Source organism: Populus nigra, chromosome 6 (genome assembly GCF_951802175.1).
Source record: "Populus nigra chromosome 6, ddPopNigr1.1, whole genome shotgun sequence".
NCBI classification, from domain to species: Eukaryota; Viridiplantae; Streptophyta; class Magnoliopsida; order Malpighiales; family Salicaceae; genus Populus; species Populus nigra.
Genome location: NC_084857.1, coordinates 10,521,111 through 10,548,374, shown reverse-complemented (window position 1 = coordinate 10,548,374; position 27,264 = coordinate 10,521,111). Strand labels below are relative to the sequence as shown.

The window sequence follows — 27,264 nt, the reverse complement described above, 5'->3', positions numbered from 1 at the left end:
TAATCAAGAAGAAATAAATAATTCCCATCAGGCATTCAGGATTACAAAGACAATACACGAACAACTCTTTCAAAACACAACAATTCCATGCCCATCCCTTGATCTCGTGAAAGAAATCATGTGCATGGTGCTGACAAGGTCCAGGCAGGAAATCCAGTGGCGTAAATATTCAATGCTCTAAATTGCTCCCCTATTCGATTCTTGAGACATTTTCATAGGGGAGAAAAAAAAAACAGAAAACACAGCAAGTTACAGAAACAGATTTATTTCCAGAGCTTCCGCAATGACATGTTCTTCTCCGTCTCCTTCTTCATGACCTTTGCTACAGCCATCTCAAAATCTTCTTGTGTAACATGGACCCTTCTCTCTCTTAGAGCGAACATTCCAGCCTCAGTGCACACCGCCTGTGAAAGCATAACAAGATGCAAGCAAGCATCAAACACGGTCACAATTTAATCAAAGCTGCTTGTACATCTGTAGAGTCGTTTTTCTGTTTCATGATACACATAAAAATACCATTTTCCCCCACCAATTTTCACCAAGGACATTCAAAGAAACATTACCCGAAACAGTAGTTAGATATTAGTAACGGGAGGAGAAATGAAAACTGTTTGTATCACAGGAACAAGTTAAACAGTTTTTGATCGATTTATCCCTATCCCCTTTCTTATCTTTGTTTATTTTATTTTTTTATTTCATTTACTTAAATAAAATAGAGCTTCAATTCTCCTTGTCATGTATTTCCAAATATTACCTAATTGCTCCAGGAGATATACAATTTTCCAATTACTTAAGCATTCAGAACAATAAAAGCGAGAGGTATAAAAGAAACTGATATAGTGAGAAAAATACCTTGAGCTCTGCACCAGATGCCCCATTCATCTTCTCAGCTATCTTCTTCATATCAATCCCACGCATTAAATTCATCCTTCTTGAATGGATTTTCACGATATCAAAACGTGACTGCATATTCATTACCCATTGCATCACTCTTTATGAAACAGAATAAGCAAAGAAAACAGTCAAACAAATAAAAATTATACATACATCCACGTTGGGATTTGGAAATTCAATCTTCCTGTCAATTCTTCCTGGCCTAAGGAGAGCTTGATCCAGAATATCAATCCGATTTGTAGCCATCAAAACCTGTTAAACAGTTTGCCAGAAATGGTAGTGAGTAGCATGAATAACTATGTCAATACCTTGCATACTCCCCCCCTATTTGATCTACTTCCTTCTGAAGGTACTCCAGTACCTTGATCTTGTTTGATGCTTCAAATCCATCTAGCTGATTGAGGAGCTCCAGCATAGTACGCTGCACCTCACTGTCACCATTGCCACTGCCAGATTCCATTCGAGCGGATCCAATACTATCAATTTCATCCATGAAAATGATTGATGGAGCATGCTCTCTGTGACAAAACCATCAACCCAGAAATCATACCGAGATATAAGATGTGAAATGTGAAGTAGAGTATATAAGCAAACAGATTTGTGCACCATAACATAAGGCTATAAACCAACAGGTAAATGGTGATAAAAATTAGGCTACAACTAAGCATTTGAAATGTAAGAAGTTAGAGCATGTGAGATGACCAACTCTAGAAAAAAAAAAAAGGATAAAATATAGAGCATGTGAGATGACCAACTCTAGAAAAAAAAAAGGATAAAATATTTCTTTCAAATGGATCATAGTTTTCAAAATCAGAATGGTAACTTTATTTCTCCCAAGCTGCAACTTTCTAGAATGGAGGCATAATGTGTTGTGCCTGGTATGCCAGAATTGTAGTTTAACTCATGCCACAAACATATTTAATCTGGCAACATGGCCCCTTTTCCTGATTATGGTTTATTTATTAAAATAGTGAGCCCTACTGCTTTCTATCACAGCAGTTGAAAATAAAAGACGGGAGGAATTTAATCATATATAGTATATACTTCAAGAAAAGGGCTTTACAACACTAAGAATCAATTGAGCACGAGGCGCAAGTAAAAAAAGAGACGGACCTTGCCATAACAAAAAGCTCTCTGACCATTCTAGAGCCTTCTCCAATGTATTTCTGAACTAATTCAGAACCAGAAACCCTGATGAAAGTACAGTCAGTGTGATGAGCCACTGCCCTGGCCAGTAGAGTTTTTCCTGTGCCAGGAGGTCCATAAAGGAGAACACCCTATGACATGAGGGAAAGAGACAGAGAGAGATTTAGTCCAAAATCCAAGTACACCAAAGGTGTGAATTAACAGATGGAAAAAACTTAATGACACAATACCTTTGGTTGAGCAATTCCAAGACTCTCAAACAATTCAGGGTGTTTGATTGGAAGTTCAATGACCTACCAAGGTGTCAAGACAAAGTAACAGGAAGCAATGAGAAAATAAAAAACCTAACATGGCTGTTATAATCACAGACCAAGGAAATCCTTGGATGGAACCAAAAACAAATGAATATACAAACCTCCTTAATCTCTTTAATTTGTTGATCAAGACCACCGATCATGTCATAGGTGGAATCTGGAACTTTTTCAACCTTCATGAGGTTGACCAAAGGATCCACTTTGCTTGGCAAGATCAAGTGAAGAACATAGCTGTCATTGCGAAGGGCAACCCTTGTTGATGGAGTGATCTTTGTGATATCAATACTTTTATCAATATCAACAACATACTTCCCCTCTGGATGAACCTAAAAAAAGGCCACTTAGTTTTATCTATACGTTAATAACACATCAATATTCCAATACTTTTAAAAGCATTGAGTGCTTACCACCAAAATACTCAATAGAGAACGGACCATGACATGGCATAATAAAAAGTATATTGACTTGCATTGAACAAAAAGAACAGATACTGTACCTTAACTAACACCTTGTTCTTCCCCATTACTTTGACAACTTCACCAACATATGACCCAGGCTCTTGAAGTAGCTGCGACTCTTCTCTAAGCATCCTCACTAAACATGTCAAAAGTTAACAATGTCATTCAACCTATACGTTAAGTAATAGCAGATGCAATCTATCATCAAGTTCACGAATCCAGTAGCATAAAACCGAAATGGTCGTGCAACCCATCATAAGCTTATATATCCCACGAACCGTAGTAGCTAACGCAATCACCAGAACAAGGACAGGTTCCCAGAATTAGGAATAATTTACAAAAAGACGTGTACAGATTCATTGAATTCTGTTATTTCCCCCTAGATATTTGGTTTTCAATTATTGTTGTTGTTCTTGTGGAGAAGGTAAGAAAAACCCTAGCTAAGCTATCAACAAATCGAATAATGAAACCCTAACTAATATATTATGATCTATCTATTCATCTATTGAAAAAAAATAAAAAACTAATAAATCCGAGTCGAATTAAAACCCACCTCTGGAATTAAGGCCATTGCGTTGCGCTTCGAGGCGATTAAGATTGTGGGATTTTTGGCGGACAAGGAGCTGAAGCTCATGGATGTGTTGGAGATAGTACTGCTTCAAACCCTCTCCTTGCCTCGCCGCTCCCGTTTTCGCCGAGCAGCCCTCCTCCGCTATCATCGTCATCGTTGATTCTGTTTGCTGCTGTTGCTTCCTCTCCACTCCTACAGTTGCCATCGCGATTGATTGATTTTTTTTTTTGTTTTTGTTGCAGATATCGTTATTTAATTTAAAGGTTTCTTTTCTGGTAAGTCAAAAATACTATTAATTAATCTAAATTAAATGGCAGGCAGTCCCATCCCATTTTTTTTGTGGGCCTGAAGCGGTTAGGCCCTACAGCATACGGTTTAATCAATCGGTGCTCCTCCGACTACTCGACTCCATACCAAGTTTTGTTAGTACTATGCTTCTATTTAGGATGAGTTTGGTATTGTAATAGATGTTATGATTATGATTTAAAAAAATATATTTTATAAAAAATATTTTTAATTAAAATTGATTTGAAAAAATATATGTTTAGTTAAAACTGTGATTGAAATTAAGATTGAACAAAAAATAATTTAATGTGTTTGGTTAAGAATGCTTTTGAAATTGAGGTTATAAAATAATTTTAAAAAATATATATTAATATTTATGGTTTTTAATTTAAATATTGTAGATTTAACTATTGCTATTACATCGTGAAATAAATCATACTTTATATATAAAAAAAATTTATTGTTCTATTAAACTATTTACAATTCTATTACATACAAAATTCATCCGATAAGAACTACAGTTTCCATGATTTTTTGCGGGTGCAATAAAATTAGGTAAAATATTATCAGGAATAAAATTGAGATTACAATACGAATAAATTTAATTCACTTTAAACTAATTTTTTTAAAAAAATAAAAATTACCGTTCACATTCACATGAACAGTGCAAGTAAAATCAATTAACTGCACTGGTTTTTCAAAAAATAATTGTAACTAGTTTTTTTAAAAAAAATTCACTTTAATGAACAGTGCAACTATTAAGGGGTGCTGCACTGTTCACTGAACAGTGCAGCAGCAAGAAGCAAGTAGCACCTGCTTTCATTTCCCAGTGTTTTAAACACATAATTTGATGGGAATCATAAATAGTAACTTGCATTTTTTTTTATTACCGAACGTTGTTGTATCTGCGTTTTAAACAAAATACAAACACAACAACATAGACAAACACTCTCTTATTTTTCTCGATCAATTTTTATTTTTGGTAAAATCCCTCTTCCTGCACTTAGATTGGCTAGGAAAGTTCAATTTTTTTTTTACATATAGAATCTAATATATTAATCTCGCCATTGATTTTTTTATTTAATTATAAAAAAAGAATGTTCTATATCAAATTTATAGCTACAAAATTATGATCTATGCATGAAAAGCTTATTAAAATAATAATATTCTGTTCCACACGATGCACAACTTATATATAAAAACTGTTGAAAATATATTATATGGCTATATGCATATTTATAAACTCGATATAAAAATATAAACTTTAAGACCAAAAAAAAATTCTAATTCCCTAACTAGAGAAATTTTGCATTCAACTAATTTACCCATACATTTTGGTTGAGCGAGTATATTTTCATGTCTTTTATAATAGATTATAAAGGATAGAAAAAGGGAATAAATTATATTTTTTTCTTCTAAATTCGAGTCATACACATATAAGGATGATAGAGAATAATATAAATCATATCTTGAAATCTCATCTAATAGGTTAAACTATTGAATTAAATTGATTATTTAACATGGTATCAGAATCTTATTGACCAAGCGATCATAAATTTAAATCTTACTATTTCTATTTATTTAATAAAAAAAATTAAAAATCTCACCTAATAATTTAAGTTATTAAATTAAATTGATTATTTGACAGTAACAAGTTCAATCATTATGTGTTTTCTAAACCTCATCTCTCATCTCTAGTGTACAATTTGGATATGGGAGGTTCAATCTTTTTTATTGCATAACTCGTTGGAGTTCAGCTCTCCACCAGGTTTGCTTTGAGTATCTTTGTAGGGTTAATACTCTTCTACTTCCTGTAAAAAAAACAAAATACAAGGACCAAAGTAAATTTTTAAAATATTTCAAGGATCAAAATACACATCAGTAGAGATTTAATGCTGTAAAAACATTGTAGATGTCAGTTTTTAATGGCATTTGTATCACTAATTAATGGAAGGATGTGATGATAGTGAAAATATAAAGATGACATTAAAATAAAATAATAAGGAAATCTTTTTTTTTTTAAAAAAAAAGGAGAGTTGAACTTGGAGTTCTACCTAAAAAATTACTTGGAGACCAATAGCCGATCATAGTAGAAAAGCACCACCTTATATATATATATTCACCTCAAAATCGGGATGGCATCAGTGTTTGTGGGATTCCCTTGGAAATTTGGAGTTTTTTTTTTTCTACTATGGAATTCTGAACTTCTTATAAATTTGTTTCTAATTTGAATGTCATGTTTATTTTTATGTTTTAAAAATATTTTTTTAATTTTTTTTTCATTTCAAATTAATATTTTTTTAAGATTTTTTATATTATTTTGATGTGTTATGTCAAAAATAATTTTTTAAAAATAAAAATATATATTATTTTAATATATATTTAAGTAAAAAATACTTTAAAAAACAACTAGAATCACACTCTCAAACACACTCTTAAGAAAATTCATCACCTCCATCTCACTCTTATATATAAACCTTCCTCACATGCCACTATTTATTTATTTTTTCAATCAATTTTTATTTTAATTTTTTTTAAAATAATAATTTTTTTTATTAAATTATTTCACTTTCATGAAACAGATAGTAAGTTAACTCAATTGACTTTTTTTTAATTAATTTTTTAACTCAATTTCATTCTTTATTATTGAATTGAATGAAAATTAGACTTTTTTGTTTTGTTTGTTTTTTATTAAGTTATTTTGGGCTCATAACTCATAAATAATGCTTAACATCTTAACTCGGATTGACTTGGGTTATTTTGTGTCCTTTTTTTTATTGAATTTTTCTTTAATTCCATTATTCAACATTGGATCGGTTGAAAATTGAACTTCATAATCTATTTTGATTTGTTTTTTGTAGATATATATTGATCTCATGATCATGTTTGCAAGTTTTGACATTTTAACCTCAGTTAAATCAGCCTATTTTTTTAAATTTTTTATAAGAAGTTATTTTGATCTCATGATCCATGTCACAAGTCCCTCAACATTAGATTTGCCTTTTACTGTGTTATCTTCGTCTCATAGCCCGGCTTACAGGTTTTGCAAATTAAGTTAGTTGATTTAATTTTTTTTTAATTGATTTTTTTTTCAATTTTTTCAATTAATATTATGTTTGATTAAAAATTAAATTTCATGATTTGTTTCAGTTTGTTTTTTATCAAGTTATTTTGACCTTATGACCAGAGAATATTGCTTAGCGAGTTAACCTGGATTGACTTGACTTATTTTCTATAATTTTTTTATTTTAATTGTTATAAATTTCACTGTTCAATATTAGATCCGACATGGTGACTAAAAATTGAGTTTCATAATATGTTTTAATTTAATATTTATAAAGTTATCTTAGTCTTATGATTAATTGTTAATTTAACATGTGAAGTTAAATCAAGTTGTTTTTTATGTTTGTTTTTCTATAAGGTTATTTTGATCTTATAATTTAAATCATGGATTTAGATCATGGATTTGATGAATTAACTCACGTTGTTTTTTATGTTTTTTTTTAATCTTTTTCTTTAAACTTAGCCAAATTAAGAATTAGACTTCGTTATTGCCAATCAATTAAAATGTTTTGGCTCACGTAGACCTGCCCATGAAAAAATTTTCATGTTTCTTCTGGGAGCTTCAAATTCGAAATAGAGATACATATTGTTCATTTTGAACAATTTGATTGGTACTGCATCAGCTGACTGCCTCTGACGATGGCACCTAAACCTAGTTTCATTGTCACAAATAGAGAAGATATTGTACTGAAAGCTGTAAAGATGTAAATCAGCATTGCTCTAGCCATCCACCATAGCCAGACAAAGAAAATCCGATTCTGTAAACATACCACGTCAGACCGAACTACACAAGCAGCATTGCCAAGCTGTTTCTAAAAAGGTGGTGATGTTTGAAAGCAGCCGCTCAGCATGCAAGCAAACTCTCTAGCAGCTCAAGGTCACCATGGATGTCTCACAAGGTTGATCATGAGATCCAAAATTTATTTTCAGCCCGAACTCCGTACACAACGATGCATTGCAACCCTTTTCCGTACCTGATGGATAAAAGATGGTCAGAAAAAAACATTGAATAATATTTAAGCAGAAGTCAGTAAACTTAGACATTAAAGCATCCCCCCATTAAATACGTGCACAAGTATGTTGGCACGTCTGTAAGTGCATTGAAAAACTAATTGGCAAGGATAACAACGTGCTTAAATCAATTTCAGCTAGTTTTGGTTTCTGAGTTTTGAAGAAGATATCTTAAGACTGCTATGAAACTCGAGCTACGAATGAATTGATGTGTTCCATGACTCCATAAACCTGCCACCACCACTACATGGAACAATACAAAGATAGTGAATCATATAATGACAGCCACACTAGGCCACGTGTCACTGTAACTCCCAATACGGAACTGATGATTTAAAATAACAGACAGCAAGCATAAGAACACAGGGAGGGAATATCACGCTGCAATGTGTTTCTGTGCTTTACCTTTGCACAAAATATAAGAACTATAATTCCCTTCCAGCTCAACAACAATTCCTTTTCATCTGGACAGCAGGTCATAAGTGCATCCACAAAAACAGTACTTCCAGTTTTTGCTAATGAATCCATAGCTCGTACCCTGCATCCATCAATTCAACAATTAACATTTTCGAACCAAATCCTAGATATGCTCCCTCTGACCCTTAATTATCACCAGCCTTTTTTTAAGAAAAAGTTATAATTTATCATCAGTGTTGAAAAGATTTGAAGATGCATGTATTATCATTATCTATAGCACAAATAAAAAAATGACACTATTTTTTAAGGCATCTGCTCAGGATATGCAAGTCTTACTTGATCTTATGAAGACAAGCTATGTTTTCAGGCATGATGACAGTGGACGGAAAACCTTAGATCTCTAAAAATCAATTCCTTTTGAATTATCTATTGAGGGATAGAATTGTTTTCTTATCCTTAAGAGAATTGTTTTCTTATCCTTAAGTAGCTGTTGTGGGATACAATAGTGTTCTGAGCCTGTTTATGGTGCTACTGCTGAGGCTTTTAGAGTTCTTTAGCAGCCATTCAACAAATATGGAAAGCGTTTTATCTTGATTTTCTATATTTTGTTTTCACTTTACAGACTGTGCTGCTCTATCTTAAAATATTGCAGTCAATTTTTTTCTAATTAAATATTTTCTACTTTTAATAAAGATTTTTTTTTGGGTAAAATTAGAACAACCATTAATAAGATGGGAGAAAATATCAAATATATAATTTTTTATAATTGAGCAACTGCTGGGAGATGATTGCCCAAGTTCTACATGATAGTATCATTATCTCCATCTCTTTTAATTGGTATGCCCCAACCCGACCCTCATCAGTAGAACAAAAGCCCAAGGGAAACCATTGACCAAACAGAAAAACATAGACAAACTGAGCATACAATTATCAGAGACATTTTCCAGAATATATAAATTTAGACAAAGCAAAATTTACCTTGCTGATCAAAGAGGTCAGGTCAGAATGCGGTTCAAGTGAACATCCAGTTTCCTCGCAAAGTTTAATTGCTTTCAATTGGTTGATATTGTGTACAGGAGTACCTGAAACTCCATTACTTATGTATAAATCTTCCAACTTGAGAGCCAACCATCTGCATAAGAAAGTTTAGAAAGTTCAAGTGAAACACAGAAGAAAAGTTAAATATCATCAGCATCAACTTTGGTTCGACCATTTCCATTCAGAGTGGTTTTCAAGTTTAATCAATGTCCGTGAAACTAATAAAGTTGCTATATACAATGCTTCTACTGTTATAACTGAAAACCTGAAGAATCCACAGTTTACCACTCACCTCCAAAGTAATGTTTGGAAGCCTTGAATCGGGCATAAATGCTACAACTTTTCTTCTAACAGTCACCAGAATGCTGCTACCTGGAAACTCATTTAACAGATCCGCATCTGCAAAGAGCTCATGAAGCAATATTGAAATCAGTGAACTGGCATCAAAAACCGTGTCTGGACAGTTAAACCATCCAAGCAAAGGTGCCAGAAAAGCCTTGTGCCTTGAATTTTTATTTTCTAAAATTAGAAAAATCTAAATCATCTCGAGTTTGAATATTAGGAACTGCAGGATTGCTGTTGCCATGAATTAGACCCTTTTCCACCAATTCATTTTGCAGTTCAATAGCTTCATCGATATTTCCTAGTTCATAATGCTTTCTCAATAGTCGAGTGCACAGAGTCTCATCAGGAATGATACCCTTTCCAATCATCTCAGCAAGAAACTTCCTTGCTTGCTGCACTTGGCCACATTGTGACAACCCCCAGACCAGGGAAGTATATGCATACAGATCAAGTTCTATACCCATTTCCATCATCTTGTTTCGCATATTCAATGCTTCTTGAAAGTTCCCATGCTTCAAATTTCCATCTATCATTGCAGTATAAGCAATTTTATCTGGAATCATATTTTTGTCTTGCATTTCATCAAACAGCTTCTTCGCATCTCCAATACAATTATTTTTACAAAGACCATCAATAAGGGCTGTATAAACCGCAACATTGGGTTGTAAATCATGGTCTGGCATCCTGCCAAAGTAATAAATTGCCTCTTGAACTAAACCCCTTTTGCATAAACCGTCAATTAATGCACAAAATGTCACAACTGTAACCTCAGTACCCAAGTCCCGCATCTCTTCTAGCAGATTGATTGCTTCTGTGCGATTCCCTGCCTTAAAGTAAGCATCCATCAGTGTTGTATATATGACAGGGTTGGCACCAATACCAGACTCCTTCATTTCAGTCATTATAATCTTACATTCTTCAAGCTTTCTTTCACTGCAAAGACCCCAAACAATGGTTCCCCAAAGCAATATGTCTGGTTTGATATCTTTTTCTCTCATTTCATTGAATAACTCCATGGCTTTATCCATGCTCCTAACCTTGATGTGCCCATGAATAAGGGCAGTATAAGCTTGCAGGTTAGGAGTTACCCCAGCTTTCCCCATTGCCCTAAATAACTCTTCTGCTTCGTTCATCATCCCTTCTTCACAAAGGCCATCCAGCAAAGTCGTGTATGTAACAATGTTCAAGTCAACATGTTCCTGCAACATCTCATCAGCCAGCATGAAAGCTTCACCTAGATTGCCAGCTTTACAGTTTGCATCAATTAAAGAACTATATGTGAATTCATTGGGTAACAAACCAACACGGGTCATATCCACAAAAAATTTAATTGCCATTTGCATCATCCCCTCCTTGCATAAAGCATCGATTAATGTGCTATAAGATATGACATTTGGTTTCAAATCTTTATCCTTCATCTCACGAAAAAATTCAAAAGCTCTAGGCATTCCTTTAAATTTACAGAAAGAGTTAATCAAGGCATTGTAGGTTATTACATCGGGTTCACAACCCATGAACTTCATTTCTTCAAATAAGCAAACAGATTCATCCAGCAACCCAATCTTACCATATCCATCAATAAGTGTGTTATATGTAACAATATCTGGCGTTAACCCCATCTTTTTCATCTGTTCAAACAAGCTTCTAGCAGTCAGCATATCCCCTTCTTTGCACACATGACCTATCATAATATTATATGTAAATACCGTTGGGGCAATACCAGCCCCAACCATGTCCCTAAAAAAATCCCTTGATAAGTCCCCTTCCCCTGCCTTTGACAGCCTATGCAAAAAGGCATTACAAGACCGTGCCTTTGGCAACACCCTAAACTTGGTCATCCTCAAAAAACACTGACCAGCAGCCTCAAGCATTCCTAGTTCAACCAAAACACTAAACAAAGCATCAAAAACACCAAACCCCGGAACACAAACATTCCTCGTAGTCCATAAAATTTCAAAAACATCAGAGCCCGGCAAAACCCAGCTGGATAAAACCAATTCTTTCAGAATATTATTAGCATGAAAGTACATTCTAGAATAAAACAAAATGTGCACTAATATACAATAGGATTCAGTAGTGTGGCGAAACCCAACTCGGGTTTTAGCCCATTTGAAGAATTTCAAAGCCAATTTTGGATCTTGTTTGAATTCAACCAAAACCCGAGACACCCATATTGGGGCTAAGGAAGACTGAATTGAACCAGCGACTCTTGGGTCATTCCATTGGTCTTGTTGAATGATTTTAGTCATTGAAACTTTGTCTAAAACATCAAAAAAATTGGTGGGGTTTGAGTTTGATTTGGTTACAAATGGGAACCTGAGTATGCAAAGGACGCCAGTGAAGCAGCAAGATATTAAACAAGCACGTGTAGTTGTTGTTGAAGGTGAAGAGAAAATGGAAGAGAGGTGATGATTACAAGGAGGGCTTACTCTTCGAGCTAAACTGCTACCCAAATTGCGGAGAGAATTTAACATTTTGAAGAGGAAACTGATAGCTGCTTCAATATGCTTCATTTGTGTTTTGATGCAATCATAGTTTTTTTGGAGTGATTTTGGTTTAGGTGATAGAAAAATTAGGGTTTATGTATTAGGACTTTAGGAGACACAAGGAGGGTTTATGAGCTTTTTTAGTTCTCGGCAGCTATGGTGTGTACCTGTGTCAATTCTGAACATTTTTAGTATGTGGAGGAGTCCTATGACTCACGGGCCAAGCCCATGCTTTCTATGTTTAATACTTTAATATGAAAAATAACTTATAGCATCCCCCGTAGATTTTTGGTCCGTAATATATGGCGGTCGCATAAAAACAAATTAAGTGTAAAAAAAAATATAAAGATAGTGATAACGTGTTTTTTATAAAAATAAATATTTAAAAATAAAAAAAATCTAATGTGTATTATATGACACCTTTTTAAAATATAAAATGACTTTTTTTTTGTTATAATATTTAATCAGCAACATATAACTTGGATCAATTTTAATTAAACCATAAAAAAAATAATCCGGGTGATAAGAAGAGGATAACCTCGTATAATATAAATTAAAAATAATTAAGATTTAATTTTCAACCAACTCAACGTTGAATGATAAATTAAAAAAAAATCAATTTAGAAAAGAAACAAAAAAAATACCTTAGTAAACCTGTTAAACATGCAACTTCACTTGTAAGATCGAGATAATCTTGCAAAAATCAACTAAAAAAAATATAAAAATTAATTCTTAAACCAGCACAGAGCATGAGATTGAAAAGGAAAAAAATTATAAAATTTAATCCTTAATAACTCCAATGTTAATGATGAAATTGAAGAACAAGTATTTTAAAAAATATCCTAAAAAAATATGCAATGTAACATAGGTTAACCTTTCAAATTCTTGACTCTAGTTATGAGTTTAGGATTCCCTCACAAAAAACAAACTGGAAAAAATCATGAAACTCGATTCACAATTAACCTAATATCGATGGATAAGATTTAAAAATAAACTCAATTAGAAAAATAGTTCAAAACAAAACAAATAACAATTAATATAATGATGATCAAACTTTAAATAAAAATAAACTAGTAGGACACCTTGGCATCTTGGAGAGAATTTGCTCAAAAGTTGAGAAAAAGAGGGGTAGAAGGTGGAGAAGAAGAAAAAAGACTCAACGTGCCATCAATTTACACATACACCATACCATGAGCAAGAGCTCGTTGAGACGCATCTAACGCCACCAAGAAAGGTGGCACTCCGATGCTAGAGGAAACTGTAAGCATCATTTAAGCGTGGCAGCATCCCTCACACGTTAGTGCTTGCTATGCACGTGCCACTCTCTTTGTCGTTATTTATTTACCCAAATCCTTGTAATTGTTTTCAGTTTCGCATTTTCTTCCTCGAGTCTTAATTTTTCTAGATCAATAAAATTCAACTCTATTTTGTAAAACCAAACATTAACCACACATCGTAATTGTTTTTCAACATCGTTGGATATCCATATCAAGGTAATTAAAAAACACTATTAAGTCCAATTTCAAATAAATTAAATGTTATGGAATTAAGTTGGAAAAAAAAATGAGTGAAGAAAAAAAAGGATGATCTTTCCCCTGACCGTGCAATCTAGACCCGGACTCCTTCAAGAAAGAGGGGTTGAATGTTTGTTGTTCAAATTTAGTCTCTATTTTCTCAATTATTTTAAATGAATAAAATTTTATTTATTTTTTTCAAACTAAATGTTGATTTTTTCTTGAAATGGTACAAACTCCACCCGAATATATTAAATCAAATTATCAAATTTGATCTCAATTCAACTCAATTAAAAAAATAAAAAGAAAAATACTCGAGTGAAAAAAAAAAGTTATTACTACATTCCACAATAAAATATGTGTTGGTGTTCACAAAATATCCATAATTTATTGTGGAATTGTTATTGTAAGCTTACAATTTTTAACCAGCACCGTGCTTTAATTTGTTCACCCACTAAGTGGTGTCAATGTCTAAACATTTATATTTTATAAAAACGGGTATTTGAACACAAAATTTAATTTTCATATTGCATTTACCATTTTTCTTGGAAAATCAGAGCAACTAATTTAAAATAAAATTAATAGGGCCTAACATTTCACCATCCATCAAGACACGTGTTATTGTGATATGGGATAGTTAAAAGATCATCTTTCCCTTCTTAGGCAAAGCTATTTAACTAACAATTAGAAGAAAACAATCTTTTTGATGAGGTTCATTTGTTATTAATATATTGAACATGAACAAATCAGTTTTTTTATATTCTATACATATAGTAAAATAATTTTAATATTTTTAAAAGCAAAAAAAAATACTTGGAGTTTATAGGCTTTTTAGTTTTCTACCACCTCGTTGCACGATGAAATGACTACAATGATATCCAAGGTTATTTTATTATTTTTACTATGTTTTTCTAGTTATAATCAACTTGGATGTTGATAATTTAGTATTTTAATAAATATAAAAATAGTTTTAAAAAATAAAAGTGGCTAGTGTATGCCATGTAAGTGTTGGCCAGTAGAAGGTGTTCACGCTTTTCAAGTGACACAAGTGACACCTCCCGCTTGGTAAAATAATGTCATTCACGATGGTCTTTGAAGAGTTGCATTGTTCTTTTCATGGTGTTTAGTCAAGTGTGCACGACAGAACAACAATTAAGCTCTGATTAACTTTTTTCCTTCTCTCTCTTTCTCTCTTCTTGTTTCAAATTTCACTCAAGCCCTTGCAAAAAATCAAATGAACTAACCTTTTCTGTTGGTTTGTGTTTGTATGAATTTTAGTTATTGTTATTTACTTTACTTTTAATGCTTTTTAAAAATTATTTTGTTTTCAATTTTATTCCTCATCATTTTATCATTTAATTTTAGTATTTAATTTGGTCCTTATTATTTGATTGCTATTTTTATTGTTTTTTTTTTATTTTTTATTTATTTTGTTTTTCAATTTTATCCCTTGATGTTTTTTTTTCATTTACTCTTGGTGTCAAAATTGGTCCTCATTTTTTTTTATTGCTATTTTTTATTATTGTATAAATTATGGGTAATGAATTTAATCTCATTTTCTTTTTCTATTACTTAAACAATTCTTATTTCTTTTAACAAGTAATTTATAATCTTAATTTTTTTTCCAGTGAGCATGGGACCCTTAATTTATACAATAATAATTTTCTATATCAACATAATTTGAATTTTGTAACGGCAAAGCATGAAGTTGGGAAGACATCTGTTAAGATATAACGGCGGTGATGCCTACTGATTGGTGTTCAGGTTCAGGAGGTTCTATTCAGAAACCGAATTTCCTGCCCTCTCCCCCTCCTACTCTCACCTACCATCAGCGCCTAAAAGTCTGCTAAAAGTCTATAACCCTCCGCCGGCAACCTTCTCCTCTACTCAAAACCCGAACCTCGAAAACCATCTCGCTTCAAAATCCTCCCTGTATCTCCACCAACCATGAACTTAACTCTAGCCACTTCTCTTCTCCACCTCAAAACCCCTTCTTCCTTCAACTCACCTTCGCTTCTCCATTTCACCACTCTCAAATCCCACAATTCCACTTCGACCCCTCCTCTCAAAATACCAAAAGCCTCCTCCCACTCCTCCTCAAATGACACTTTCAAAAACCCACTAACCCAAACCCTAAAAACTCTCACCAAAACAGCAATTTTGATCGGTGTTACAGCTTCCATGACTGGTAAATTCCCTGTACTGCCTGCAAAAGCTGAAAACCCGGCAGCTCTCACTGAACAAAACCCGACCCTCGAAGAAGAAGAGGAAGGCATAGAGAAACATCAAAACCAGAACCAAAGTGACGCATCGACTCCTTTACAAGCATTCCTAGAATCTAATGCTGAAGCAATTGAGTCTCTAAAATCACTTTTACAACAGAAGCTTGAAAAGGGCCAAGACGACGACGCTTTAAATATTTTAAAGCAGTTAGTATCTGCGCAACCGGAGGTTACTGAATGGAAGTTTTTGATGGCAAGATTGCTGAATGAAATGTGCCGGGTCCAAGACGCTCGCAATGTGTTTGAAGAAATTCTCGTTGCGAATCCCTTGTCTTTTGAGGCATTGTTCGAGAATGCACTATTAATGGAGCGCAGTGGAGAAGGAGACGCGGTTATTAGGAGGTTACGAGAGGCTTTAGATATTGCAGAAGAGGAGAATAAAGTGAAAGAAGCGAGGGACGTGAGGTTGATTATGGCTCAGATACAGTTTCTGCAAAAGAACGTGGAGGAGGCGCTGGAGAGTTATCAAGAGTTGTCGAAGGAGGATCCTAAAGATTTCAGGCCTTATTTTTGTAGAGGGATGATATACAGTTTGCTTGATAGAAACGAGGAGGCAAAAGAGCAGTTTGCCAAGTATCGCGAACTTTCTCCAAAGAAGTTTGAGGTGGAGGGATATTTGAGGACCTCGTTATCAAGGATGAAGCTTTTTGGGTCGAACGAGAAGAATTGAGTTTTGGTTTTTGAAGTTTGAGGTAATAATGATTTCGAGAATTCAGCTGCTCTCCAGATAGAGAAGGAAGACATTGGATTTTTGGGTAATCATCCTCAATTTCATTTAGTGAAGTAGGTTTAGTTATTCACTACTCGTCTAAGTTATTAGGGTTGATGTGGGAACATGGTTGGAGTTTCACCAAGGATAATTAAAAGGAATAAAGAAAAGAGGACCGAGTTTAATAGAGCTGTAACACATACATTGTTGCTACAGGAATGGTTTCGATCATTTCTTTTGAGGATTGTCTCCGTGTTAATTTTAAAAAACTACTGGCTTCACTTGCAATGCAAGCTTTCTTGCCGGCCTATCTTTCTTTTGTTTGGAATGTTATGGTCTTAACATATTCTTGAAATCATTCTTTAAATGTGGAAATAATTTTATAAAAAAGTTAAATAATATTTTTGCTGCGCAAATTTTCATGATTTCGTTAATGAATTGTCAATCTCCAATGACTCCAAAGTTGATGCATTCTTGTAATACTTGAGATGATCCAACCTCCATGATGTGAATATAAGAGGAAGAGACTTGTCTCCACGGTTCAATATTTCTGAACGGAACTCTTTCTAAGGCTCTGTCTTAAAGTTCTTTTTCAGAGAAAATACCATTCTAGAAATGGAGAGAGGACCCTAGGAATGGAATTTCTTCTGTTAGAACAAGGTTGGTCAGACCTCCCATTCCTCTTCAGCTTTTATTATGTTTCGACAATGAATGTTGTTATTCCTCTTTTATGGTATTGCGCTGTCTATGATGTCTAATGGTGTGCATGGTTGGATATAAATACTAGAATTTTTAAAAACCAGTGCACTCTGAGACAATGTTGTGGATAGGTAGTTTTCATTTCTTTTTCGTAGCATTATGATTTGTACGCTTTTAGGGAAGTTTGCTTGGAATCATTCAGCAGGATTGGGCTGCTCTTTTATGACATTGCTTTTACTTTCACGTTTTCGAGGATAACTTGTATTCTCTATCTTGCGTTTGGAATTCTTTTCAGTTAATTAATATAATTGTCTTTATCGAGGACAAGTTTCATTTTTTGTTCTGCTTCTTCCTGGAATACTTCACTTTGATCTGAAGGGTGTTTCTGCTTGTGGCAATGAATTGTGGATTCTTTTGACTTGCGTATTTTGCTATTGAATTTTAGAATGAACAAATGTTATGCATGTGGCTGGCTGGGTTATATATAGACATTATTCATTTGTGTGTGCTCATTCCTGCTAGCATAACACAAGAATTATGCAGTGTATGTGTCGTGCTACTTTGGGAAAAGGTTGGCTAAACGCTTTCCATTGGTTCTTTACAATGACAATGCCATGGGTGCACTTAGACCTCCAATCTTTGGAATGGCCACACTTTGGTGGACCTTTTGGAGATTCAAGTCTGCTGGAGTTCAGTTTATAGCTGGACTATTCTTTTTTCACTAAAAGCTGAACGAAAACTTCTCTCTTTTGTCTTCCACATCAGAGTTTCAGTCATTCTCAACAAATTTTGCTAATCTCTGGGATTTTACAGTTAGCCAGGGATAAATATAGTCTGGTGAGATCTTGGTTGGATTTTCCATGAGAAGAGTATTTATTGGACGGTTGGCTTCGTTGGAGACGTGCATCATTGGAAGTTGGATTTGCAGCTTCGTTCAGGTTATTATGTCATGTTGGTGAAGGTGGAGGATGATAATGCGAGATCGAGAGCATGTAATATAATAATATTGGTAATCTTGAAGTGAAATCTCTTAATAGAGTTTCAATGTTCCATTGAAGGATGCCTCCAAGGAGGGGAAAAGTTACTTCCTTGGAGAGCTATCTCGAAGACTTAAATCCCTTTCTGAAGGGTTTTATTTTATTTTATTTCGAGAGGCTGCTGGTCTGAGATTTGACTATTGATCTCCAAAAGAGGAGAAATGTGTTGCGGTGTTGGTAGATTGATGCTGTTCAGGTAATTCCAGGTTTGACTACTTTGGAAGTGGGTGTTAGCATCCTGAAGGTGTGGTGCAAGGCTCTGTGGTCGCGCACTCGAATTTTTTCTCGGTGCTTTTGCCTTAAAGAGAGAGAGAACGCGGGGGAGAGAGAGCTCTGAATCGTATATTCTGAGATAATTTTGGGTTGAAGTCTTCCTTATCTTTACTAAAATTATCCTATCAAAAAAATAACTATTAAGATTGGAGAGAGATGCTGTAGGGTTTTCTGATTCTTTTCCTCTCGTTTTTCCCCCCCCTAGTAAAGAGTTTTATGCCTTGGTGCCTTTAGATAGTAGTATTTTTTGGAAACTAGCATAATGCCCAACAGGGATGGAGTTAGGAATTTTTGTTTGCAAGAGCCAGATTAAAGAAATCTTTTTACAGGAAGCTAAAATTTAAATTTTTTTATTTTCAGAGCTAAAAGTTTAATTTGTTGAAGGAGAGGGCTAGAAAAAAAATATTCTTGCAAGGGGCCGTTGCGGTACTTTATATGGTAAAATTTACTAGCATAAAGCATCCAACAACGTTTCCATCCATGTCGCTGAAGGGGCTCTGGCAAGCTCAGCTTTCACCAGTTGGAAAATGCTTTCTACCAGTTAGCTTTGACATTTTAGATATCCAAGATCATTCAATCATATACTTGTTGCCGATGCTTTCCAAGCCATTATTCTACTTTTAGAAAGTAAGTGCATGTCTCTTATCAGTTGGCTTTAGCATTTAGATACTGAAGATCATTCTGTCATGCCTTGACTCCTTGCTGCTATGTTTGCGCATGTCTCTCGCCAGCTCTACTTCTTCCTGGTCCAGTCTCTGAATCCTCACATGCGATTCCCAAATATTTACCACTTGCATTATTTCTCTTATTTTCCTCTTATCTTAAGCCTTTCGTAACTGACAACATAGATAATTTGTTGCTGGATTTGGTATATACTCAGTTGCGAAGACAACACAACAATCATTGAATCATTCCAGTGTATTGGCATTTACAGAATGAAATAAAAACTTACGTTTTTTATTTCTTCTGTTTTCTTTTTGTTTCTTTATGATATGGGGCTAGGAGGGAACACGATTTCCAGTAACTTTATCATTAATGTTTTGCGTGATTGTATGAAATCAATCTCACAGTTTTTAGCTTGGCCCAGAAGAACTTGCTAGTTGGAGCAAAAATGTGATGGAACAACTTCGCTTGTTGGTACAAGATCGTATTTGGTAATATAATAGTATTCATCACAGAAAGGCACGCCTCGAGTACATAGGAGAGCATGCAAAGAATTGATTGTACATGGGATTTGGGACTGTTAATGGCTTGGAAGCTCGGAGAAGAATTAACGAATGAGTGCCTTGACTTGCTATTCAAGACCCATGTTGCTTATTCTCTGTTTAATTTTTATTTCGGGCGCCATATGATGTTCCAACAAAACGGACCTTGACAGCTTAGGCCTCACATAATATCATTCGTGGACTCTTTATAATCAACATGCAAATAATCCGCCCTGAATGAAATGAAGGTCAACCAAAAGATTTCGAGACACAGAGATTACGAGATACTGCAGTGGGTCGGGCATTGACGTTAACAATGCAAGAAAATTTAGCAAGTTCAACCGAGTTAAGAGCAATTCCTATTCCTCCTTTGTGAAATCTCAGTTCCTGTTCGATTGCACGATATCAGGCGCTAAACATGGGAGATACTTGGCCATTGAAGTTCGCCATGTTTAATGGGGATGAAATGTGAAGTGACAGTTCAAGTTGAAGCTACAAGGACATGGACAAGGACAAATAAAGACAGCGATATTTTACTGCATACGCTTACAGGAAAAGAGGAAAAATATGGATGGCCCTTCATTGAATAAAACATACACCATTAGATAGAGACAAAGTGATAAAGAAGCATACATGTGACAAACCATCATATTCTGAAAGCAAAGATCACTTTCATATCGTCTCACCTCCCTCTAACGCTCATGCTTTTTCTCTTTTGATTTAGTACATAACGTCTTGCCATAGAAGGATTATGAAATGTCCTCATGTGCTCTGAGAGTCTGTGGATGGCTCGGATATTACCGATCACTGAAAGCTGCATCAGAAATGAGTCAAACTTCTGATATGGCAATTTCATTCCCTTGTTCACGATATCTTCTATCAGAAAGCATGCATCCTCTACTTTATTGCAACCAAAAAGCCCATCGATCATCACAATGTAAGTATCTACATCCTGTGCACAGCCTCTCTTATCCATCTCATACCAAGTCTCGAATGCCCCATCAGGATCACCCATCTCAAAAAACATTGAAATCAGCATATTATGAGTCTGCACACTAGGAAAGCAACCCGCTTCAATCATTCTTTCATAAAGCCTAAGTGCTTCTTCACTATTTTTATTCTCACAGAGGACCTTGAGAAAGCAGTTGTAAGTAACTATATCAGGAGGATAACCTTTGTTTCCCATTTCTTGCAAAAATCTATAAGCTTCATCAATCTTCCCAGCCGAACACATCCCTTCGATCAATTCTTTGAATGTTGAAACATCAGGGAGGCAACCGCTGTTTATCATATCCTCTAGAAGCTTAAAGCACTCGTCCATTCTATTATTCCGTACCAGAGCCCCAATCATGATTGCATAAGTTTTTGCAGTGGGCGATGACATAGTTGAACCTTTCGTTCTCATGAACTCAAAAAGTTCAGCTGCCTCGTTCACCATCCCTGCTCTGCAAAATGCATCGATGGCAGTAATGTAGGTAAAACTATCAGGGGTATGACCAAGTTGGATCATTTCCTCCAAAACCTTCATTCCTCTAGTCGGATTTCTAACTCTACACCAGCCAAAAAACATTACATTATAAGTGTTAGCATCAGGCTTAACCTTGTTCTTCACCCTCTTAAACAATCCTTCAGCATCCTCAGCCAAACAACACTTGCATAAAGCATCCAACAACAAGTTAAAGGCATTGATCTCCGGCTGCGTCTTCACCCTTATCCTCTTCTTCTTGGCAAATTTCTGAACACGGGTCAGATACTTCTCTGTATAATTCCTCAAAATGGTTAACAAAACCTCAACAGGAACAACATTCTTGTTATTCCTCTTCATGTAATCAAGCATATCGCAGACTATTCGAAACTGCTTCGCCTTATATTTCGTACTAGTCAAAATATCAATCATTTCGTTATAAGCACAAGGCTCGTGGGAATAATTCTTTTGATGCCCTGCCCACATAAAGAATCTAAACGAAGTTTTTTCCTCAAAATGAAGCCTACCAAGAACATTAAGGACCAGGTCAGTAGTCAGCTCTAACCCAAGTTGGTCAAGGTTTTTCTCCAAATTATGATCATTATGATCACAATTCGAGAAACTAGAGCTGCCCATTATAGTTTCGCAGATTTTATCAACATCACACTCTCTAACACGATTTCTTCTACCACTCCTCTCGATTGTCTGTTCTAATGGGGCAACTTGAGAGCAATATGAGCACATAGGAGTAACATTAGCAGGCAAGAAAGCAAAGGGAAATGATAGGGAGGGCGAATTTAAGGTTTTTGGAATAAGAGAAAACGAAGGGCTAACATTTCTGTAGAAAGACAAAGAATGGTGATTTCTTTTGAAAGCAAATAAACATGTAGGAAATTTCCTCATTTTGAGGGTTTAGATTATTACTATAAAGGGACAGGAAAGAAGAGGGACCATTGCAAACTTTTGATTTCCTAGTTCAGTTTCAACAAAAAAAAAAAAGAAGAAGGAGAATTGAAAGAGAAATACCAGGGGGTGAAAAACAGCGCTGGGGATGCTTCTAACCAGTCACACTGTCCAGGCAATGGCCGCCCGTCGGGAGCAGAGACAGGGAGAGAGTTCGAAGCTATTATTAGCCAGAAGACTCGGCCGATGTGAATATAGAGGCGGGCTTGTGCGGCGAATGACTTTGCTAATGACATTGGGCTGGACTTGTATAGAAAAGCAGCGCCCAGCCCAGATTATTTAAGTTCATTATTCTTGCCTTTTACGTGAGAGAAATTCATAGTAATGATTTGAATTTTATTAAAGAATTCATTTCAATCAACCAGTAATTTTAATTTTAATCATGATGGGAATGGTTTATTTAAATAGAATAAGTGTAGCATGAAAGGAGTTTGATATCATCAAAAAATTAATTAGAAGTATAATTTCAGTCCTGTCTTGAATGGATTAAGATATCAAGTATTCTTGAGGATAATAATAAATACTAGGAAGTATTTCAAACTAGCACAGTACGACACATGGATACGATTATAGTGCATAATAATAATAATAACAATAATAATAGGAGGGGGAGGAGGGGATAATTACGTTGAGTATTCAGTAATCTATTCATTTTTTTTCACTTTTATCTACATTTTTTAAAAAATTGTACCGTATCTATTGCATATCAAAGTTAGAAAGGGTGGCGGCTAGATTGTTTATATTAAACTAGTTTTGGTGCTCGTGCGCTTTGATGATGTAGGGTCAGATTATTTTTTCTCGCAAAACAAAATGTTCAAATGCATCAAGCCTTTTTTTTAAAAAAAAATTATTTGATTCGGATCAAATTGAGTTAAATTAATTAATTTTATTTTAACTAAATGATAAAAAATAGACAATAAAATTAGATATACTAAATTCTTAAAAAAAAACAACCACAATAACTCGAATATATATATATTAAAAAATATGGCTCAATTTCCAACCGATTAAATACATAATGATAAAACAAAGTTGTAATAAATAATATATTTTATATTTTACTAAAGGGCGAGATTAAAAATAAAAAAAATTATTTAGAAAAAAGACCTAAAAAACATTAAAAAAACAATGATCAAAATTAATAGAGAAGATAAATTTTATATTTGATTGAAGGGTGGAATTAAAAAGAAAAATAAATTTAGTAAAAGAACCTCAAAAAAAAACATGAGGGTCAGATTGATAAAAAATAATACGCAATGTTTAGATAGAATGATGAAATTAAAAACAAATAAATTTTTTATAAAAGGGTCAAGAAAACAATTTGAATTTAAAACAATTAGGACTAAATCAGAAAACATAATATATGACAAGTTAAGATTAAATGATGAAATTGAAAATAAATAAAATATTTATAAAAAAATCAAAAATAAAAACTAGAAATCAAAAAAACAATGATTGAATTTGAAATATCAAAAATAAAAAGAACAAATCTGTCATTTTTTTTGTGTGTGGAAGGGGGGCAGTAAGAGAAAAAAAAAGTATTATCGGTGATAAATTAACCACCCAACATTGACATGAGCTAACACAAAAAGTAAAATATATGACGACGCTTTAAAAGACATGATGAGAGGGAATTGTTTTTATTATTATTGGAGGTGCAACGCACATCACTCAAAGAGTGTGAAAGTTCCCCACACGTTCAAGTGTTTTTTATTATTTTTATTTTCTTTATTTAAGAAAAGATTCAATAGCCCTAAGATAGTAATAAAAAAAATTTGTGAAAAAACAAAAAGGTCCTTGAAAGCTAATTTTATTTTTTTTACTTGTAAGGATGTTATGGTCATTTTACTATATATTTTATTTATTTATTTATTTATTATGTCTAGTCAAATACCAAAGTGCCTCTCGTTTGACATTATAAATATAAAAAAAATCATTGTAAAAGCATGAAATTGTCCCTTGAAATCAATTTTAATTTTTTTTTAAGAGTATTTTGTTTGTTTCACTGGATCTTTGGAACGAGACTTTTTTATTCCTAATTAATTTGATAATAACCAATATACTTTATAAAAAAAAAATTAATGTCAATTAAAAAATCATCATTACACTATTGCAAATGAATCCCCTGAATATAGAGTTAGTGTTCCCTCCTTGGCTCTTGTTAATATCACAAAATGCAATGCTTAAAGTGTCCAATTTTACTTGATTATGAACAAGGCAATAGGGAACAAAAATTGGAGGACCCAACCCCAAGCATAGCGGTAGCATGCCAGCACTTCGGAATGTCTAAAATTAAAGTAAGACTTGAATTTGGACTTACGCCACGTGGCTACTCTTAGAGCACGTTATCATTTATATCCGCAAATCTTCCACGTGGCATGTCTTTAGTGGCTCGCACGATCCGGACATGGACGAGAAAAAATCCACCGGAGGATAACGCGAGTACCAGGTGGAATGGAATGGAGAATCTAAATTATAATTTATCATCCATGGCCCTCAGCAGTCCAAAACCTCATTTCCAATGGCCATTTCCAGTTCTCCAGACTGGTCAGCACCTTCCATTAACTCTTGCAGAAAGCCCCACAAGATTATCTTCCCTCAAACATGCAAAACCCTTCACTTTTTCCCTCTCCCGTGCTTCAATATTCCTGTTTGTCACGTGAATTCTTCTTCTAGCTGTCCATCCCCTATCCTAGAAGAAGAGCCGATATCCACGAATTTTCCTGTCATCCAACTGGACTTGAAACTTGAAGATACCCAACGCTATCCAATTCCAGATCATCCAGACAAGTTAAATGATTTTTTATGTGGGGTTCTGCAAGATCCCAAGTCTGAAGAACTAGCATACGAGTACTATAAGAAAGCAAAAGAAAAGCCAGAATTTAGGCCACAAAGACCAGTGCTAAAGCTTCTAATAAGGTACTTGATTCAATCAGATAAATGGGGTTTGGTTTTGTCGTTGGCTGATGACTTTAAAAAATACAACGTGTTCCCAGATAGTTTTACTTTTTCAACTCTGGTTAGTAGTTGCATTAGAGCTAGAAGATTCAAGATTGTAGAGAATTTACTTGAAAATTTTAAATCTGATAGTAAAATTGCTGTTTTGGCTTTTGATTCAGCAATGAAAGGGTATAATAAGCTACATATGTATGGTAGCACAATCTCTGTACACGAAAAGATGATATTAGCAGGCATTCCTTTGGATTCTAGGTGTTATTGTCAGATAATGAAGGCCTATTATAAATTAGGTGATGCAGAGAAAGTTGTTGCATTGTTTAACGAGTTTGAAAGTAGAAAACTGGATTCAAAACCAATGATTTTAAGACAAATATACAAGATATTATGTTTGTCATTGGGGAGATCAGGCCAAGCTTTTCAAGCTCTTGAATACTCTAGAGACATGAGAAAGAAAGGAATTTTGGAGGACTCTTCAATTTACTCTTCCTTAATCTGTTCATTTGCAAATATTCGAGAAGTAGAGGTCGCCGAAGAGCTTTTCAAAGAAGCTCTAGAGAAGAGAATGTTAAGGGATCCCGAAATTGTTTTGAGGCTTGTTTTGATGTATATAGAAGAAGGGCAAATGGAGAAGACAATTGAGATTGTTAAGGTAATGAAGGGTACTGCTAATCTGAAGGTGTCTGATTGCATTTTCTGTGCAATTGTCAATGGCTTTTCCAAAAGGAGAGGGTTCAGTGCAGCTGTTAAGGTTTATGAGGAGTTGAAATATGATGGTTGTGATCCAGGACAGGTGACATATGCTTCTGTAATAAATGCCTATTGCCGAGCTGGGCTTTATTCTAAAGCTGAAATGGTGTTTTCTGAGATGGAGGAAAGGGGGTTTGACAAATGTGTTGTGGCATACTCTAGCATGATCTCAATGTATGGGAAAACTGGCAGGGCAAGAGATGCAACGAGGCTTGTAGCAAAGATGAAACTAAAAGGTTGTGAGCCAAATGTATGGATATACAATTCTTTGTTGGACATGCATGGGAGAGCCAAGAATTTAAGGCAGGTGGAGAAGCTATGGAAGGAAATGAAGAGAAGGAAAGTGGCACCAGATAAAGTGACTTACAGTAGTGTTATAAGTGCTTATAACAAGTCCAAGGAGTACGAGATGTGCGTGAGGTATTACCATGAGTACAGGATTAATGGGGGTGTGATTGACGGGGCAATGGCAGGAATTATGGCTGGAGTTTTCTCTAAAATTAGTCGGATTGACGAGTTGGTGAAGCTTTTAAGAGACATGAAATCTGAAGGAACACCAATAGACGAGAGGCTTTATAGATCCGCTACGAATGCAATGAGGGATGCTGGACTGGATATCCAAGCCAAATGGTTGCAAGACAGCTTCAGGGCAAAGTAACATAGATTATGCGATTGATTACACTTGTATTTCTTCTCTCTCTTTTTTTGGGTTTTTCTTTGCACTCATTGTTAAGGCAATATTCATGGTAGGTGACAAATGTACATCGTTTTTTTTTTTTTTCTATTTTCTTGAACAAGTATATAATGATCTAATTAAGTGTACGTAACGGAATCGAGAATGAAATCCAATGCAATGTAATTTTTTTTTTCATATATAATTGATGTAACTTTTGTTCTTTGAAAAACTCATTTATAATTAATCTAACTTTTGTGCTTTAAGAAACTCATTGGCCAGTTTTTGTAATCTTTTAGGATATCACGTCAAAACTACAAGTCTTGTAAAAAGAAGTCTTTAATAAATGTTTTTGCAACTTTCATGCTTGCCTAGCGATCTACTTTAAACATTTTTTGAAGCCTCACCATATGTTTTTACTGTGTGAAAACAGGTTTCACGCTGTATTTTAAAACTGATTATTTTTTAAGAGTAAAAAGAACCTTAAACGTACAGGAACTAGATGAAATAAATTTTTTTATACCAAAGTTGAGATTTCTTCACTATCAAACTCGTTTAAACTTGCTTTTCCTTGTTTTGATCATCTCAAGTCTCCGCAGCTGGAGCATCCTTTTGGAGACTTGCTGCTGCAATATTTTTAGCATTTCCTTGTTAGGAAGGTAATTCCGTTGCATTAATCTTTCCATGCAATCACCATTACAAAATCCAATA

At 34.4% G+C, this 27,264-nt stretch overlaps 5 protein-coding genes across 5 annotated transcripts; 2 read left to right on the top strand and 3 right to left on the bottom strand.

Annotated features, from left to right (window-relative positions):
• On the bottom strand, window positions 1–3,662 carry LOC133697611 (26S proteasome regulatory subunit 8 homolog A-like). Its single transcript, XM_062120286.1, has 9 exons — window positions 3,366–3,662; window positions 2,851–2,948; window positions 2,456–2,680; window positions 2,271–2,333; window positions 2,008–2,171; window positions 1,256–1,412; window positions 1,048–1,146; window positions 853–963; window positions 1–404 (listed from the first exon to the last, which is right to left on the bottom strand). Exons 1-9 carry the CDS (start codon window positions 3,586–3,588, stop codon window positions 264–266), a joined length of 1,281 nt encoding a protein of 426 aa, XP_061976270.1. The 5' UTR covers window positions 3,589–3,662; the 3' UTR covers window positions 1–263.
• Window positions 3,663–7,262: 3,600 nt separating this feature from the next.
• On the bottom strand, window positions 7,263–12,229 carry LOC133696354 (putative pentatricopeptide repeat-containing protein At2g02150). Its single transcript, XM_062118526.1, has 4 exons — window positions 9,490–12,229; window positions 9,138–9,291; window positions 8,148–8,280; window positions 7,263–7,705 (listed from the first exon to the last, which is right to left on the bottom strand). Exon 1 carries the CDS (start codon window positions 12,053–12,055, stop codon window positions 9,710–9,712), a length of 2,346 nt encoding a protein of 781 aa, XP_061974510.1. The 5' UTR covers window positions 12,056–12,229; the 3' UTR covers window positions 7,263–7,705; window positions 8,148–8,280; window positions 9,138–9,291; window positions 9,490–9,709.
• A 3,039-nt stretch (window positions 12,230–15,268) lies between these two features.
• Window positions 15,269–16,841, top strand: LOC133695622 (protein SLOW GREEN 1, chloroplastic-like). The gene has a single exon (XM_062117533.1). It carries the CDS (start codon window positions 15,490–15,492, stop codon window positions 16,492–16,494), a length of 1,005 nt encoding a protein of 334 aa, XP_061973517.1. The 5' UTR covers window positions 15,269–15,489; the 3' UTR covers window positions 16,495–16,841.
• A 3,460-nt stretch (window positions 16,842–20,301) lies between these two features.
• On the bottom strand, window positions 20,302–22,370 carry LOC133696024 (pentatricopeptide repeat-containing protein At1g73400, mitochondrial-like). The gene has a single exon (XM_062118035.1). The coding sequence runs from the start codon at window positions 22,113–22,115 to the stop codon at window positions 20,430–20,432; it is 1,686 nt and encodes a 561-aa protein (XP_061974019.1). The 5' UTR covers window positions 22,116–22,370; the 3' UTR covers window positions 20,302–20,429.
• A 2,269-nt stretch (window positions 22,371–24,639) lies between these two features.
• LOC133696017 (pentatricopeptide repeat-containing protein At5g13770, chloroplastic) lies at window positions 24,640–26,749 on the top strand. Its single transcript, XM_062118024.1, has one exon. The coding sequence runs from the start codon at window positions 24,697–24,699 to the stop codon at window positions 26,536–26,538; it is 1,842 nt and encodes a 613-aa protein (XP_061974008.1). The 5' UTR covers window positions 24,640–24,696; the 3' UTR covers window positions 26,539–26,749.
• Window positions 26,750–27,264: the final 515 nt, after the last annotated feature.

What these genes read in the sequence shown, in the direction of transcription:
- LOC133697611 (XM_062120286.1), bottom strand. Translation starts at nt 3,588, where the DNA reads ATGGCAACTGTAGGAGTGGAGAGGAAGCAACAGCAGCAAACAGAATCA. An exon ending in AAATTAAAGAGATTAAGGAG is followed by an intron (nt 2,334 to 2,455) that starts GTTTGTATATTC and finishes ACACCTTGGTAG; the next exon opens with GTCATTGAACTTCCAATCAA. An exon ending in CATCTGGTGCAGAGCTCAAG is followed by an intron (nt 405 to 852) that starts GTATTTTTCTCA and finishes ATGCTTTCACAG; the next exon opens with GCGGTGTGCACTGAGGCTGG.
- LOC133696354 (XM_062118526.1), bottom strand. Translation starts at nt 12,055, where the DNA reads ATGAAGCATATTGAAGCAGCTATCAGTTTCCTCTTCAAAATGTTAAAT.
- LOC133695622 (XM_062117533.1), top strand. Translation starts at nt 15,490, where the DNA reads ATGAACTTAACTCTAGCCACTTCTCTTCTCCACCTCAAAACCCCTTCT.
- LOC133696024 (XM_062118035.1), bottom strand. Translation starts at nt 22,115, where the DNA reads ATGAGGAAATTTCCTACATGTTTATTTGCTTTCAAAAGAAATCACCAT.
- LOC133696017 (XM_062118024.1), top strand. Translation starts at nt 24,697, where the DNA reads ATGGCCATTTCCAGTTCTCCAGACTGGTCAGCACCTTCCATTAACTCT.